This window comes from Scardinius erythrophthalmus (genome assembly GCF_964197995.2).
Source record: "Scardinius erythrophthalmus genome assembly, chromosome: 7".
NCBI lineage: Eukaryota > Metazoa > Chordata > Actinopteri > Cypriniformes > Leuciscidae > Scardinius > Scardinius erythrophthalmus.
This window is the reverse complement of record NC_138227.1, coordinates 16,284,978-16,303,659: the sequence shown is the minus strand read 5'-3', so window position 1 is coordinate 16,303,659 and position 18,682 is coordinate 16,284,978. Positions and strand designations below refer to the sequence as shown.

General features: G+C 39.4%; 1 protein-coding gene across 1 annotated transcript in view; it reads right to left on the bottom strand.

Annotated features, from left to right (window-relative positions):
* sgsm2 (small G protein signaling modulator 2) overlaps positions 1 to 18,682 on the bottom strand; it is a 56,054-nt gene that overhangs the window by 22,404 nt on the left and 14,968 nt on the right. Inside the window, exon 3 of the mRNA XM_081371021.1 lies at positions 4,005 to 4,173. Within this exon, the coding sequence (XP_081227147.1) occupies positions 4,005 to 4,173 (169 nt within the window). The remainder of the gene's footprint in view (positions 1 to 4,004; positions 4,174 to 18,682) is intronic.

Here is an 18,682-nt window from a genome sequence, read left to right as displayed (position 1 = left end):
GAGATGAGCTATGCAGATGCTCTGGAGATGAAACTGTGCGTTTCTGATCCAACAAAAGCAATCATGCAGGGCAGCTTCAGAGGCTATTAATAAAGTGAATCCATATCGAATCCACAAACTGCACATATTTTTGTATAACGTCAGCTAAACTGTATATTTAACCATTGTTCATGTCAACATGTATTTCATATCACTCTTGCAACTTTCTGATAGATGACTACAAGCTCAGGAGTCTCCATTTATAAAGCAAGAAAACAAACACATAGTACAACAAACTTGTAAGAGACACACAGATATGTTAGCTAAAGAAAAAGAAAACAACTGAAAAATTCACTTAAATTGCAAACTGTAATATTGTTGCAGTGTTTGTCTTGTGGCTTGGCCGATTAGCTTTAAGCTAATTGACATGTAATATCCATGTATTTAATAGGGATGAGTAACAAATCAACTAGTATTTTATAGATAGAAAAAACATATGATTCTATAATGTAAGCTTTTTTATTTCCAATTTGGAGATCTCCAGGCTGCAGGTATACCCTTATCACCGTTGTACAGCAAATCTATTTGTCTTTTACGTCAGAAATATAATGGGAATATAATGAAATATAACCGTTAACTGGCGGGAATTTGTTGCCTCGCCACTTCCAGTGTAGACAGCATCATTGATTATTATGGGTTCTTTTTATTTTTGTCGCGTCACGACGTTCGTGTCACATCTAGACACATTGTCTTGAAAGTTTTAACGTTTAAAGTAGATTCATCGCCTGCTTTACGTTTACCTGGCAATGGCAGTCCTTTCACAAACTTGTCCATGCAGAACCATGCATCATTCTTTTATATTTTTACACGGCTTCTTGCAATAATCAATCCTGATTCTTCACATGTAGCAGTGTGTTATTCCATGATAGCAACCGCTACAACTGAACAGACCACTCAAGCTGGTATTGTAAGCCATCTTGAGGTAATAAAATATGTCAAATTAATATTTTGTGTTCAATTATTTGAATTAGCCACATAATAAGCGGGATCATTTCGCAGTGGGGTCTTGTATCACCCTGAGGAGGTTTCTTTTATATAACAATCTGCTGCCTGTACACTATCCCTTAGCCTTGCCATGCCTCCCTTTTTATAACTCTGGCACCCCCTCCCCCAGGGGTCTACCCCTCACTGAAGTACAAATGTGTTTAGAGTGCAATATAAGAAATTAATGACATGCAGTTGCTTTATTAGATCTGAGTTTGAGCCCTGAATCGCTGCGGTAGAGGTATTCAATAACCAGCGAGCATCTTGTTGCTCTAGCAATGGTGACACCATGGTGTTGCTGTGGCAACGTCAGTAACCGAGTGTGTGCGGTGGGGGATGGGTGGTTAAAATGGACAGGCAGGGAACACCGCAGATCATGTGACTAGCAGCACTCCACAATAATGCTTTAAATGTGTGTGTGTGTGTGTGTGTGTGTGTGTGTGTGTGTGTGTGTGTGTGTGTGTGTGAGCTACTGTACTGACACACCACAGTGGCTTCAACTAATCTCTGACCACATCACCTGGAGATTGTGGCTATTAGACCAGAGAGGTCCACTCTTGAGTGACACATTGGCCATGTGGCTCTGCTAATGGAGAGTTAATTGGAAAATAAGAAGCTGACCGAAGCCCTGGAGCATCCGCCCAAACCATCCCTCATTTAGAGTGCTGCAGAGCCAGTCAACGCAGCAAATCATCCCTCTCCACACACCAGATGTGATCTGCTTCCTGCTTTCATCATTGTCTCAACAGCTTATCAGTCATAAAGCATTGCTTATATCACTAATATTATCAGTTCCAGTTTATGGCTTCTTTGCCTTTTAGCATATTACTTACTCTACTTACTGTTCATAATAATAAGCAGAATAAGAGACTGTTAAAAGTAAAGTATATCATTGCTGTATGTTGGGGCAGCCTAATATACTGATTCATAATTGGCTAATTTTGCACCATCTACACTGTCAACCGAATCAACACTGAACTGACTTCAGATGAATAATGACACAATTGTCTTTTTTAGAGCTGATTTACAGCAGAATTGAATTCTTTTTGCATCGTTAATAATTATTTTCCTGTTTATCACTGTAAAGCTGCATTGAAACAATCTGTATTGTATAAGGCGCTATATAAATTAGACATTATTTCCGTAAACTTTGTTACATTATTCATTGGTAACCAGATTTTAGAAAGGCTGGAGAACCTAATCAAAAGCAAAAGCTATGTGGTTATTGGCTATGATAGTGGTTCCCAAACTGGGAGGCACAACCCCTAGGGGGGACCCGAAGTTATAAAAAGAGGGGACACGACAAGGCTAAAGCCCAAAGTATACTTCAGGTTTTGAGAAAAATAGCGCAGACACTGGACAAAGATGAAACTTTCTAGAATACATGTCGACCCTGGTTTCGTGCACTCTATCAAATGGAGTATACTTTTAAAAAGTTACGTGTTCGACTATGTGCATATGCTAGCGTACACGAAAAGAACAAAGTATACATTGGACAGGACAGTTCACCCAAAAATTTAAATTCTTTCATTAAAGGGGGGGTGAAATGCTCATTTTCACTCAATCTCCTGTTAATCTTGAGTACCTATAGAGTAGTATTGCATCCTTCATATCTCCAAAAAGTCTTTTAGTTTTATTATATCTATAAGAGAAAATAGGCTGTACCGAGTCTTTCCGGAAAAAAACGAGCGTCTGGAGGCGGGCCGTGTGGGCGAAGCCAGAGCCATAGAGAGAATCCGTCGATCTGGGCTTTGTTTATAAAACATTCATCGTCGAAATGCAGGGAACAAACAGTCTACACAACTCGTTTCTGCATCCACTGTTCCTAACGCTGGGTTCTTTGGTAAGCTTTCCCTCACCAAAAACACTTTGGAGACACTATGCAGCGCTGCCGATGATTTCCTGTTGAAGCGCGTTGAGGTGCGCGGTCGCGCTTTTCCGGGAGAAATGCTCATATAAGGAGTTCCACTCTGGTCTACGTCATTAGATCCACAGTAAAAAAAAAAACAGCCGAAACTTGTACCAACCCGGAAGTAAGATTTTCGGCACAGAAATTCTCCGTTATTCGTCCAAAATATTTTTAAAAAACTTTGGCCATGTTAAGCATGAGAATCCATCTCTTTAACACTGTAAACAACTCTGAATACATGAAACACCATTGTACCCCCCCTTTAATTACTCACCCGTTCCAAACCCGCAAGACTTCGGAACACAAATGAAGATATTGTTGATTAAATCCGAGCGCTTTCTGACCCCACATAGACTGCAACGTAATCACAAGGCGCAGAAAGGTAATAATAATAATAATAATTTGTTACATTAATATTTACATGGAAAGGGGGGAATCTCCTCAACCACCACTAATGTGCAGCATCCACCTGAAAGATGTGACGGCAGCCACAGTGCACCAGAACACCCACCACACACCAGCTTATTGGTGGAGAGGAGACATGTGATGAGTGATGAAGTCAATCAGTATGTATGAGGATAATGGACAGAGGCCAATAGGCAAATTTGCCAGAGTTAAACCCCTAATTTTTTTCGAAGGACATCCTGGGATTTTTAATGACCACAGAGATCCAGGACCTCGGTTTAACGTCTCATCTGAAGGACGGTGTTTTTTGACAGTATAGTGTCCCCATTACTACACTGGGGTGTTAGGACCCACACAGACCACAGGGTGAGCACCCCCTGCTGGCCTCACTAACACCCCTTCCAGCAGCAACCTGGATTTCCCAGGAGGTCTCCCATCCAGGTACTAACCAGGCTCAACCCTGCTTAGCTTCAGTGGGCAGCCAGTCTTGGGCTACAGGGTGAACTAACACTTTGGGGGATAGTGTACACTATGATTAACCAATAGCCCACATGGCCAACGTGATATCAGCTGAAAAGAAAATTGTTTAATTAAATGAAAAGATGCATAAAATAATAATAATTTCAATTAGATTGGGCATAGTTTTGCGCACAATAAGAAGTCAGACCTGGTGATCTCGGCCTGCTGCTGTAGCTGTTCTTGAACCTTGCGACAGATCTCACTCGCCGTGGTGTTCACCTTGCCGATCTTGGTGAAGAGGGCGGCGATCTTATCGCTGCGGAGGAATCCGGCCGCTCTTCGCTTCAGCAGGTGACTTAAGCAAGCCTCAATGGAGCCTGCAGGAACATAGAGGGAGGAGTTGATAAGAGGTATGCAGGCAAAGATCAAACAGAACACTGAAAAAACTTAAGCAATTAGCATCTTATTATTTCCAACTGCTTAATGAATTCCTTTAATAACAGCCATTTGTTCTCACAAGTCAAGTTTTTAATTCCATTTCTTTCCCAATGGGCTTCGCTATCTATGAACTCGCATGATGCAAGGGAAAATCTTATTGCAGAAGTAATTGTGTTCTGCCTCATACTCATTCTCCTTTTGTGAGGTAAACAGCCATGACGGGAAAACAATTGCAACTGGGAACGAGATTTACCGCTGGTTCCTGGAGCACAGCTAAATATTTCAGTAAGGCAGAGTCAGGGCGAACTACCTGTTACCGCGCCTGGGATTTAACCGCCTCAAGCGCTGTGGGCTCACTTCAAAAACAAATAAACAACGGCAACAGTTCCCCAGCCCCCTAATCTCACAGATGAAGGATGGAGAGGATGTTCATATTGGCGCAAAAGCATGACTAATGCGTTCGTCCATCTTTCTTGACAAGTAGCCAAGTGCTTGTGCGCCAAGAATAACATAAATCAAGATACATGAGGAGAGTTGCCCAGCAAAGAAACTAAAATACTTTTTTTACATGATCGCAATGAAAGGCCAGTTATGAGATCTGCATCTGCCATGACAGCTGAGTAAAGTCAACCTATCGACTCGCTGTGTGATTGATGCTATCAATATCTCAGCGGTATCGAGGTCCTTTCGCTGCTACATAATCGACTGCATTTGCGGAAGCAATCAGATGTTTATGGCAGTAATAGCACTTTTATTGCTCGGCTTGTGCCACCGGGGGCAGTGGCTTAAGCATTCCCAGCTTCAAGTTTTTCCCATTAACAGCCTTTATGATACATTTAGACAGCTAAAATGCACATTCATGAAGGGAAAATGCATGCAGACAGGGATTGCATAGGACTATTTCCAGGGGCCTCACAAAAGAAGCTGAACAGCAGGGCCCATCAGCGCATACAGTTTGAGTCAACTACTATGGCAATAGCTTTTAATAAGATTTTTTTTTTTTTTACTCTGTGCAGACATGCAGAAAGACACTTTAACAACAAGTTGCAAATATGTTTCGAATCTACACGTCTAATTTCAGAGCATACAACGAGATGAATCATCTAAGTGACTGTTAAGTACTTCCCCTTGAGAACCCAGAACGATAACCGTCCTCTCCCAAAAGCAGCTCTGATCTGAACAGTGATGCCCTGAGAGGCACTATAAGAAACGGCACTTCCCGTGTTTCTCGGATCCATCATTCAGTGAGCAACAAATGTGCAGACAAAGCGCTGTGCATTTGAGAAAAAAGCTGAACGCTCATGAAGATGTATTTACATAATCTCTCTGTGCCTGCTGGTTTGCACTACTTTCTGTGTGCATCTATACACCCACAAGCTACTCTGGTCTCATGCTCGAAGCACACGTTTGAATGCACACAACCATTTTAGGAAAAAATAATGCCTACAAATAAACACACTTTTCACACTCTCACTAGTTTATTCATTTTGTCTATTCATCTTGTATTCAATTGTTCTTTGTGGAAATGACAATATACATTTAACTCGTATCTCATATGGGTAAGATGCTTTGTGCATTTAACTTAAGAAAGCGTTGAAACAATGCACATGGGATATCAGTATCCCATCACAGAGACATTAAAATGGTCCATCTGGTTCAAGGGTGAACTGCATTAGAAGAGCATCTGACAGACCACATGGGGATTTAATGAACAACAGATTAGACATATTACCTCTATAAATCATTTGCTGCAGTTGCTATTCTTAATGGGGCATTAATGACTGAAAGACTCCATTGGTCTTTCAATCATGGAAGCTATGTAATTTTTAAATACTTCCATCCAAGTTTATAAAACTATATGTACGCCATCCATAGATTCCTTTCCTATGTGACAAATTTTGATTTGTCTTTGTGGTGCTATCTAAACATTTCTCTGCTTATGGCAAAAGACTACAGGCAAAAGTATTGTTTTTTTTTCATGCACTGGTCAATATCAAGAGCTTGGTCTATTTAGCCTCCAGAACATGCTTCCTTTCAGACTGCAATGAAAATATCCAAAATACACATTTACACTGTTTATTTTACTCCATCTGCTTGCATCTACATTTATTTATTCAGCATATGCAAATCCAAAGCGACATCAATCAATTGTAGATTTCAATTACAATACATATCAGTTTGTTTTCTCAAACAGAGTTATTTTCCTCATGCACTGAGCCAGAAATCTCCACTTCAGAAGCACTTACATGCTCGAGTTTAATTTATATCTTAAGGTTTTTACTGATGGGTTTGCTCATATAGCATTCATCTGGTTTATACATAAATGTATTCCTTAAAATATTTCTGGCTGTTGAAAGATGTTTTTTTCTGATTTATGGAGTGATAGATTGCCTGGCTTGTCTTAAGTACTTGAAAAAGTTGTGCTGAAACAATTATCCACTTTCTTAATATTTTAGATAGATTTCCGTCTGGGGTGGGCACAGAATCAGCCCTTTAAATGGGGTTGTTAATGATCTTCTTTTAATTACAGATGCAGGTAATCATGCAGCATTCATTTTATTGGATTTGTCAGCAGCTTTTGACACCATTGATCCTTCTGACTCGTTTAAAGCAGTTTGTTGGTATTCAGGGGACGGTCTTAAAATGGTTTGCCTCTTATTGGAATGTAGATCATTTTCAGTGAAGATTGGTAACTATTTCTCTGCTCCAGCACCTAATACCTGTGGGGTCCCACAAGGGTCCATTTTGGGTCCAGTCCTGTTTTCATTGTACATGCTCCCATTGGGAAGGATTTTTAAGATGTATGGTATTTCTTACCATCTTTATGCAGATGACACTCAAGTCTACTTGTTGTTGAGACCCAGTAGTAAGGATTCCAATGCCATACCTCTTAAGTGTCTGGAGAAAGTAAAGCTGTGGATGGCTGAAAACCTCGTTAAATTGAATGAAAACAAAACAGAAATTGTTGTTTTTGGTCGCACAGAAACGATACTGTAACTTAGGCCCATGGAAGGGGTACCTGCAGGATCAAGTAAATAACTTGGGAGCTTTTTTTGACTATCCATCAAATTTGATCGATAGATAAAGACGGTGGTTTGTAATTGCTTCTTCTATTTGAGGAATATAGCCAAATTGAAACCAAAAGAAATTTCTCCATGCTTATATTTTTTCCCGTCTAGATTATTGTAGTTCTCTGTAGCCAAATATATGTTGTTCGCTTGCCGCTAGTACAAAATGCTGCTGCAAGGTTAATGAATGCTGGGAAAACGGATCATGATACTCCCGTTTTCCTTTTTAGGATGGCTACCAGTACAATTTAGGATACAGTATAAGATTCTGATATATGTTTTAAAGCACTTCACAGAATGGTGCCAGAATACAGAATACAGAATACAAGTTTCTTCTAACTATTCCCCGTGCGCATCTCAAATTGAAGGGGGATCATGCTTTCTCCGTCGCTGGTCCAAGACTGTGGAATAATCTGCCATTGGATGTTAGATCTACCTTAACTCTAAAGGATCATTTAAAATCTTATTTGTACTCTTTGGCATTTTAGTACATTAGTACACATGGATGTTTTTATGTTTTGTCCTGATGTTCTTTTGCTTTCTGTTGTAATGTACAGCACTTTTGAACTACTGTGTAGCCTGTAAGGTGCTATATAAATAAATAAATAAATGACGAACGAACGATAAAAAGAAATATCTAAAAATCCTCTCTGGAAAAATCTTTACAATGCAAAAAAACAAACAAAAAAAAGCAACATCAACATTCAAACATAACACTGCAGAAAACCTATAGGCTAATACAAAAATAATTCACTTAACGTACTGTGATTAATCAACTGGGGAAGTATGGTGATGTCTCTCAGTTAACAATTTTACCTTATTCATGGTGTCTTGCCTTATCTGAGGCTAAGAGGCACAATTAACCATTTTTATCAAGCTCAGACTGATAGAAAACAGTAGACCATGTTTTAGCCATATATTGTTGCACATCACTATATTGAGATCAGCTTTTGAGGCGCTATGACATAACACACGTGAATGCGCTCACAATCAACTATACACATTGATCGGTGGCTGTAATCAGAGCTACTATCTGAGAGGAGGTCTGGATGGTGGCGATCACTGCCGTCCGTAGGGGAACACACTTGAGACTGTGCAGTCAAGCGGTGAGTCACAGTAATAGACAGTATGAACTGCATTACAGAGGTACTTGGCAGCTGCACAGAGCGTAGGAGGCGAAGGAGGACCATACTGCCGTGCAAAGGCAAAAGACCGTAACTTCGTTTTTTGGTCGAAAATTAGTTATTGATATTTTTGGCACATTGAAGACCTCCTTTATTCATGTGGATAAGTATCTTGAGTCAATTCCATTATTTTTTCGAGAAAATAATGGGTTGTCTTAACAGTAACTTCCAAAAGCCCATAAACCAAGGCAGAACACCGTAACACCAGTTACCGCTCTTTGGCTTTGTTTTGGAACGCTCAAATTGAGTTACGGTACTGCCTTTGTTTAGCCGCGCGTCAATATGAAGTTACTGTGCCGGTGTTCTATCAAATAATGATAGCGGTCAGATTGTAGGCCTACAGTGTTCTGCCTTTGTTTAACTGTCCATTAAAATTTAAATTACGGTGTAACCTGTGTACTTTGTACAGCTTCCATCAGTACCTTTAACTTCTGATGTCCTCAGAGCTTTGTCCTGCACAAACGCGGTCAGAACATTTAGTATGGTCTGAACCCGCTCCATCGACAAACGTGCGATATTGATCGTGAAGATATGCAGAGTTGACAGAAAAATGTTACACATGCCGTAGCAGATGAATACAGCAAAGAACTAAAGCCCCGTCTCACCCAGTTCAGATACCGGACCTGGTTGAAACACTCATGCATCTAGCTGGCAGAGTGCCAAAACTTCGCCGGCGCCTTCAGCACTGCCATAAACACGGTCGAGCCGACACAGGAATAATATATCACATGGAGTGTTAATAATGAAGCAACACGGCCCGGGTATATTGGTGCATACAACATAATGAAGCAACAAGTGCATACAACATCAGACCAGCTGTTACAAGCGTGTTATATCTACAATCACAGCGTTCGGAATAAATCCGCACATGAATCTCAGGAAGCGCCTGTGATGAGGGCTATCAGAAAAGTTAGTAAAGACATCGTTAAAATAGTCCAAGTGACTACAGTGGCTCAACCTTAAGTTTATCAAGCGACGGGCAGAGAAAGGCAGGCCAGAAGAAAGCCAGAGTTAAAGTGATGAAGACTGAGAAAATGAGAGAGGCGAGAGCGTGAGAGAAACTACACACCCAAAAGAGGAGATTAATAAAGAAGAAGAAAGGGGAAGAAAGAAAATGGAAGAGGCTCAGTGACTCATTGCTCTCTGGCATTGCTGTACTTAATCAGCCTGATCTTTGTCCCTCATTCTGGACTCAGGCTCAGTCTGGACTTCAAGCGCTGGCCTTATGGAAAAGAGCATGTTCAGATTGTTCATCTGAATACCAATGACGACCAGTTAAGATGAGAATTTCCTCTGGACAGTGCTATGTGGAACTGATCATTCCCACAGGGAAGTGCTGGTTAAGAAAATGTGGGTATTCCGTTCAATATTCGATTCAGTTCAATACATTTTTTATTTAATTCTGAATCAATTCAATTGCACAAGCTGAAATAATGAAAACTTTCACCCAAAGACACTACCAGCGTTGCTACTGTTAACTAAAACTGAAATAAAATATTAATTTAGCTAAATAGAAAAATAAAAAACAGAACTTATAAAGATGACAAATGCACATAAAATCCACTTTAAGGCAAGCCTCCAAGGTTGGCAAAAAAAAAAAAAAAAAGTGTAACAAATTGATATCAATGGGGGAGAGGCTTCACTATGCTTAACTGCTTTTGTGATAAAACAGCTTATCATTCAAAGAATCGACAGCCTGTCGGCCAATATCCAACCATGTTTGTCATCAAACATTAGTTTTGGATTGAGACCATTTTGATTCAGTTTATGACACTTCTCATTCATTTCTATGTATATCTATATATTTATCCACAAACAGTGATTGAATTTCTGTCAGAGTTGTGCGAAAATCAATGACATGATTCAAGTTGACCATTACGCAGAGGTCGGTATCTCCCAATCGCCCCTCTGCTGCAGATCTTGTTGTCTATCCCCTTGAAAGCACATCACTTCTGACTTTGAAACTGCCATGACAAGTCACACTTTCATCTGAATGACCTGGATTTTCTCCATAGGGAAAGATTATCTGTCAACAATGTAAATTTCAGTCTGTTTCTCATTCAAAGCTCAAGTATGGCTCTGATGATGTTTGGTGCTGTTTGGTCCTTTTACTCACCCTAATGTTATTCCAAACCTGTATGAAAAAAGAGAACAAAAAAGAAGATATTTTTAAGAATGATGGTATTCAAACACGTTTGGTTACCACTGACTTCCATTTTACGCACCACGAAAAATAAAAAGACATTGCCTCAAAATATCTTCTTTTATGTTCTCCACAGAAGAAAAGGTCATATATTGTAGGTTTGGAACGACATGAAAGTGAGTATACCTTTAAGCTTTGGGACTGTTCTGAGACTGAGACTGCAAGGAAAAGCTTCATAAGATGGTCAATAGGATGAAGAAGAAACCTTGGGAGGTAGTAACACGCAGAAGGTATGCAGAATCTTCAACGTGATGACAAATATTGTGCTCTACAGATGTTGTTCTCAAAAGAAACGTTTTTTTTTTTTTTTTTGCTATGCTATTTCTATGAGGTGAGAATGAGCCGAGTTTAAACAGTTAGACACCTCTATTAATACAGGCATCTGTAGTTTTTTGTGAAAGGAAGGAGTAAAGTGTGAACACAACCCATTCCTGTCACCAGGAAGCCTTGCAAAATGGCAGAAAACATTTCTCTCACACACACACACACACACACACACACACACACATACACACACACACACACACACACACACACACACACACACACACACACACACACACACACACACACACACACACACACACACACACACACACAGTTTATGATGTATTCACCCCATTCCTGCCCTCAAGACACCTGAGACTCCTGCTTTCATGATCCTATTAACTGCTATGTGTCTCCTTCCAAACCAGTGACTCTCAGTCAAACAAACCTCACATGGCTGGATTCATCTCAGTCTTTGTATGAAAACAGGATAGATTGACAAAGTGGAATCCAAAAGGCCACACTGAAAATCTAAAGTTTGAAAAAAAAAAAAAAACATAAAATTTTAATTACTGGTAATAATAAAATAAAATAAATTGTATTACATAAAATTAAAAATAAATATTTGGGAAAAAATGGAATTGTTTCTTGGTCCTTGAATATTCAGTATGTGTGACATTGATCATCTGACTTTGTTCATACAGATGCCTTTGTTTCCAGTGAAGCTCAAGATGCTCTTTGGATCTTAAATCAATGCTGGAGACACAAACTTGTGTCTGGACTTCTGCATGAACTTCATGCAGCTTGAATACTTTGATCAAAAAAAAAAAAAAAAAAAAAGATGGATGAATCAAATGCATTCTCATATTGAAAAGTCTATCTTTTTTAACTTTTAACTCAAATCTTCATGTTGATAATAGCCTATATTTTTTAAAATGCAAAATAAAAATAAATCACTAGTGGCCACAGACTTTTGCATGCATTTTTTTATTGATAAAAAATAATTCTAGATGTTTAAATTAAAGGGTTAGTTCACCCCAAAATTTCCCACAATTTACTCACCCATAAGCCATCCTAGGTGTGTATGACTGTCTTCTTTTAGCCAAACACAATCAAAGTTATATAAAAATATCCTGTCTCTTCCAAGCTTTATAAATGGAGTGAATGGTACCTTGTTTTTTTAAAGGCCTTCTGAAGCAAAGCGTTTTGTAATAAAAATATCTATAATTATAAATTTATAAACCGTAATCACTAGCTTCTGGTAACATCCAGTGAACTAACGTTCAATGTGGGTGAACTAACCCTTTAACATGCCAAGACTTTAAATCTGACACAGATACTGTTCAAATGAACTGAACGAGTACAAGCATCATAAATATAACCAACAGCGTACTCCTAAGTGGAATCTCTCGATTATAAGCACGCTTCCTTTCACTACATTATTCAGTGGCATTGCTGTGGTTGCTTCAGTCATGACAAGCTCACCTCTTTTTATAGAACTTTTAACTAAAAAATGTATGCTGATAATACTTTTGCTTGCATTTTCGCATAAATTAAACTTTTATTGATGAAAAATAAATGATAGATGTATAAATGAACATGCTAAGACCTTAAATCTGACACAGATACTGTTCAAATGCGCCTCCATTTCCCATGGCCTAGCAGGTCATCCTCTCAAACCAGGTGATTAAGTATTGATTCACTCTAACGGTCCATCAGACCAGCAATCTCGTCTCTGAGAATTACAGTGGTGATCGCAAGCTTGGGTTTTATCTAATCTCTCTGGACAAAGATGTGCAGGTTGAATAGATATCTATCTGCTTGCACCACCCTCCATCAACCGTGTGAAAGAGAGTGTTTACTTCATCAACACTCTATTTGTCTAAGCACCTACGAAACATAGAGATGCTTTGATCAGCTGAGGGATGCGCAGCGCTCAGCCACAGCTGCTGACACTATGGGGAAGAGTAGAGCGGTGACCAAACACCTGTTCCAGAGACAGGAAAACATGACAATGCTGCATTCACTTGACAGAAACACCCACTGAGAACATTCCCTGATACCGCTGTCAGAGACAGCACTGTGTTTTTAGGGACTATTATTATAAAACAAATGCAAGTACACTTTGTTTTTGGTATTTTTGAAAGTAATAACACATAATGAGAGAGAGTTTCGGGCTGGTTGAATATTTCGTCAATGTTGTCTAGCTAGCTGACATTCCGATAGTGGTTTGAGAATTTTCAGTCTTAAAACATCAAACAAACCATGTTTTGCACCCATGGTTTGTTTGTGAACCATATTGTACACTCAAAAAAATGAATTCAACGATGTCTGCCTTGTTCAATTTAAGTAACACGATTTTGTCACAATTAAATTTCATTGTGTTCAATTTACCTATATTTAAAACTGAAGTTTATTTAATTATTTTGTTTTGGGACTACATAAATCATTTTTGTTGACAACTAACTGGGCGGTGGACCTGTAGTTCCCAGCAATGCTTTGCAAGGGACTGCATTTAGTAAAAAAAATCTAAGCTTTCATTGAAGTAAATTAATTGAAATTGTGGGGAAAATCACATTCCATTTGAAATAAATGTTTTTCACCAAAACACGTTGGCCATAATTATTGGCAACGTTTTATTAAATACTTTTGCTGCCTCATTTTCCCAAGATATTCTCATTTAATGCCTGATGAATTTTGGGAACATCTGACAAGAGATCAGAGACCATTCCTCCATACAGAATCTCTCCAGATCCATGTTAGTGCTTCTCCTCTTTGGTTCAACCCACTCATTTTCTATAGGGTTCAGGTCATGGAACTGAGACGGCCATTTTGTGCTCAGGCCAGGGACACATTTTTGTGTTGATTTTGATGTTTGTTTTGGATCATCATCCTGATGAAAGATCCAACCACGGCCCATTATAAGATTTCTAGCAGAGGGCGTCAGGTTTTATTTTTTATCTGTTGGTATTTGCTAAAATCCATGATACCATGTATCTGAACAAGAGGTCCAGGACCTCCAGCAGAAAAATAGGCCCACGACATTAAAGATCCAATGGTATATTTAACCGTGGGCATGGGGTACTACTCTTCATCCCTGTTTGCACCAAACCCTTCTGGTGGGGTTTAATGCCAAAAAGCTCTTTTTTGTTTGTTTCATCTGACCACAGATCCAGGTTCCTTTTGAAGTTCCAGTCATGTCTGACAACTGAATATGCTGGAGTTTGTTCTTGGATGTGCGAGGAGGATTTTTATTGAAACCCTTCCAAACAACATGTGGTGATGTAGGTTTTTTTTAGGGTTTCTGACCCCCAAGACTCAACATATCTCAGCAATTCTCCATCTGTGATCCTCAGAGAGTCTTTGGCCACTCAAACTATCCTCCTCGCCGTCACCGTGCATTAAGACAATATAGACACACGTCCTCTTCCAGGCAGATTCGTAACATCTTTAGTTGATTGGAACTACTTAATAATTGCTTTGATTAAAGAAATGGGGATGTTCAATTCTTTAGCTTTCTTACAGCCACTTTCTATTTTGTGAAGCTCAACAATCTTTTGCTGCACAACAGAACTATATTCTTTGGTTTTACTCATTGTGATGGATGATTAAGGGACTTTGGCCTTTGTGTTTCCTCATATTTATACTCCTGTGAAATAAGAAGTCACACCTAGACAATTTCATGTTCCTAATCACCCAGGTAAATATAAATGTAAATATATGCAGAGGCAGAATTGTGCTATTTTACTCATAAGAATTTCTACGGGTGCCAATAATTGTGGCCAATGTGTTTTGTAGAAAAACATTTATTTCATAATGTGATTCACATGCAACCATATCAAATATAATGATATCTTTTATATTCTTGATCACAAGACAAGGAGAACTTTGTGCACTTCAGTTTCCATGCTCCACAGGAAATGGACATGCGCTAAAGCTTCTCAATCCCAAATAAGCATGTCTCCCACTGGGGAGCCACTCCTACGCACTACCTCTCTCGGTTCTAATGAAGGGAAACAACATCAACTAGTCCGGCCCCGTCATGGAGACACTGAGAGAACAAGAACAACAGTTGATACTGCCATAGGTTAATGTCTTAAGGAATGCTGAGGAGCATCAGGAGTCGTGTCCGTCTGGCAGCTGGGGATTGTGGGATTTGAGGAGGGTTTAGAGAAGTCAGTGGGACATCATTTAGGCTAACACAATGTTGGTACAGATGGGATTAAGCCAGATTCTTTGAGAACCTGATTGTTTGCAAATAGGTATGAAATGAGGATTGAAATGTGTCTCTGTTTGTTTGCTTGTTTCTAAGTCATAAACTTAACCAACCAAATCAAAGAAGAATCCACACAATATAAACTTTGACTTGAAGCAAAGAAAGTAAGAAAAAACTGTACTCACAGTAATCTTATTTTATAAAATTTTGTTCATTATCTCAGTAAAAAGATAATCATTTTAAAACAAGTATTATTAGAAATTATATTCAGAAATATATGTGACAAGTGTCAGAGAATGTATGTAGAACGACATAATTCAGTAGCACCTCAATGCAGTACACAAGATCCGAGGGGAGGAGTCGGATCTTATATAAGGGGTGGAGATTGGTAGGTTTAGGGGTGGAGATGGGTAGGTTTAGGGGTGGGTTTAGGGATCAGGGGGTGGAGACGGGTAGGTTTAGGTATATGTAAGGTGGGAGGAGTTGGATTTTATCCAACTCCTCCACCTGGATTTTATGCTCTGCATTGAGGACCATCTCGCATAATTTCCAATGCTTCGTCAGAATTGAATTTAGAATGCCTTTTAAAATCAATTTTATGAATTTGAATTGAGGTAGCAAACAGGAAATTGCAATACAAATTTGAATATATAAAAAAGCATAAGTAAAGTAAATAGACAATTATAATTTTATTACTTTTTTTATTAAGACAAATTCTAAACAGTGGCTTGACAAAGACTTGTTTGAAAGACAGACAGAAAGATAAAAGGATAGATAGACAGATTTTCTGCAGGTCTAACAGTCTCATTGTCCAATCAGTGAAGAGATAACAATGAGCCATCAGAGACCCCCATCAATCTAAGCAGCGCTCCCTACAGTCATCCAGTCACACACCAGAACACACACACACATCATTCAACAGGTGAGCTGATCACGACTGGTGAAAATCAGCCACAAACCCCAAATGGCAACACATAAATAACATCCCATCTAGACTGCCAATCATCAACAACAAAAACACCTCCGTCAGAGACACCTGAAACAGGTCTTCCCATCAACCCCAGTGGACAGCTCCGTCAAAGTGTCCATGTCATTCAACATAAAGCGTCTCTCGGTGCACTCTCGTGGCTGATGAAATCGACGGGAATATGACACCGGCCCTGTCCTCATGAGCAGAGCGAACTGTACAACCTTGGTGGAGTTCAAGCTGTGAAGGCCACCTGGTCCCCAGAGCGCAGTCCCCTACAGACAGCATCAGAGCGATAGCGTGCAGGGGGCTTGTGAGCTCCTCAGTACCGTGCCAGGGATAATCTTATCAATTGTGGGCACAGCCGATGTTATTTATCAGCCTAGCACCTGTATCATACTGTGAGGAAGCAGGCATGGTGCACTTTTACTACAAATCTGGAGGGCGATCAGTGTCCGAGTTGCCAGCTGTGGCCACCCTCACGGTCACTTCAGGGCACAGCACACTGTCTTCAGAAATAACCCTAAAAAAGACCACCGACTGAGGGGGTTACATAACCGGTGTGTTTGTTTCAGCAAATGTGTGGGTAATAGCCTCTGACATGGCCAAATCCCTGTATAGAAACTGTGTTGTCATGGAGATAGACCATAATTAGTGAAATACTAGAGTCTTCTGCAGCATCTGTGGTCTCCCTAAATGATGCACAAGCACATATGTGGAGATACAGGACTGACTGCCAAAAGGGAAAGCTAGACTAATGATGTGTCAGCCGATGTTTAACCATTTTGACAGTATCAGCATCTAGGGGCATAAGAAGAAATATTAAAATGTAGAGTGGATTATAATAAATCTGATCAGCCTCTCTTCATGAGTATGACATCATTTTTGAATTCCTAGTTTCCATGGATACACTCAAATGAGTTAATATATGAAACCTTAAAACAAAACATTACAGAAATGTCAGGTATTTTAACCTTTTTCACATAGAATTTTAATAATCAGTCTTCATTTTACACGGAAAACTGTATATATTTTTCGAAGCACAATAAACATTTTAAAAACAGAAAGTCCACTGCAGTATTACTGGAGGTTTGCCAATTATGTTAAATTGCATTTTGTTTCTATTCATCATAACCTTGAAAATACAAAAAAAAAAATTTTAACAGAACAACTGTTTTCTGTAATGTTCAGTTTCGTTTGGACTTTTACAGTGCGTCCGAAATCGCGTACTGTCTGAGTAGGTACTACATTTGAATTTGGACATACTTCGCAACAATTAAAAAGGTATGTTCTATATAGTATGAATGTGCATAGTATGAATGTAATCCGGACATACTACATCCGCCATGTTGTCATTATAAGGTGACCTACCAGCATCAATTGCATCGCTTCAATGCCATTCATATATCCTGTAATGTGTCCATCAAATGCACACTTCAGAATCTTACCGGAAGAAGTAGGTCATCTGGAGACTTTTCGCCTACTGTTTGTCGTCAGTCTATAGATCTTTGTTACCTGCATTTCCTTGGTTTCTAGAATTTTCTCATTTGTTGTCATGGCAACTTATTGTTTGATTGATTTGTTCCACCAGCTCCTTGTTTAGATATTTAGTTACTCTCTCTCTCTCTCTCTCTCTCTCTCTCTCTCTCTCTCTCTCTCTCTCTCTCTCTCTCTCTCTCTCTCTCTCTCTCTCTCTCTCTCTCTCTCTCTCTCTCTCTCTCTCTCTCTCTCTCTCTCTCTCTCTCTCTCTCTCTCTCTCTCTCTCTCTCTCTCTCTCTCTCTCTCTCTCTCTCTCTCTCTCTCTCTCTCTCTCTCTCTCTCTCTCTCTCTCTCTCTCTCTCTCTCTCTCTCTGTGTGTGTGTATCAATGAATTAAAATGTTTCTAATATCGACCATATATGGTACCAATATATTGTGCATACCTAATGTAAATACATACATATGATGCCATAGACATGTTGTTATAGGCCACACAATGCAACACTCAGTCATAAACATTCAGATGGTCTTTCTATTGGGTGGGGGGAGGGGCATGGTCTGAAATGGTCTGACACATGCTTTAAAATATTATTAACTCCCATTTCCCACTTTCTAATTTGGACGTGGCATGTAAATTTGACACTAAAAACATATCGGTTGATCAGTAAATTACCAGTTTAATCTGCCTGTTCTAATGATTCAAACAAAGACAGAAAAGCTGTCTCACGTAAAAATGTTGTTAGTCTCTTAAGCATGCGTGTCCTACAATCTCAACACACGCCCATTCAGAAACTAACCCTGCTCTGTCTGCTTCCTTCCTAAATTAAAGACCTGCAGTTGCAGCGACAAAAAATCTCTATGACTCCCGCGATTTTGAGTCAATGGGTAAAAGGAGCATCCGATCTGGAAAATTCACTACCTGTTCTACATTCGACTTGGCCATATCCGAGCGAACAGCTGTGCGCTTCACAAATAAAGTCTGCTCGCAGTCTAATTTAAATCTGGGTCTCAAGTAAGACTCATTCACAAGATGCTTCATTGCGAGCATCATCCTAGCTGGGTAA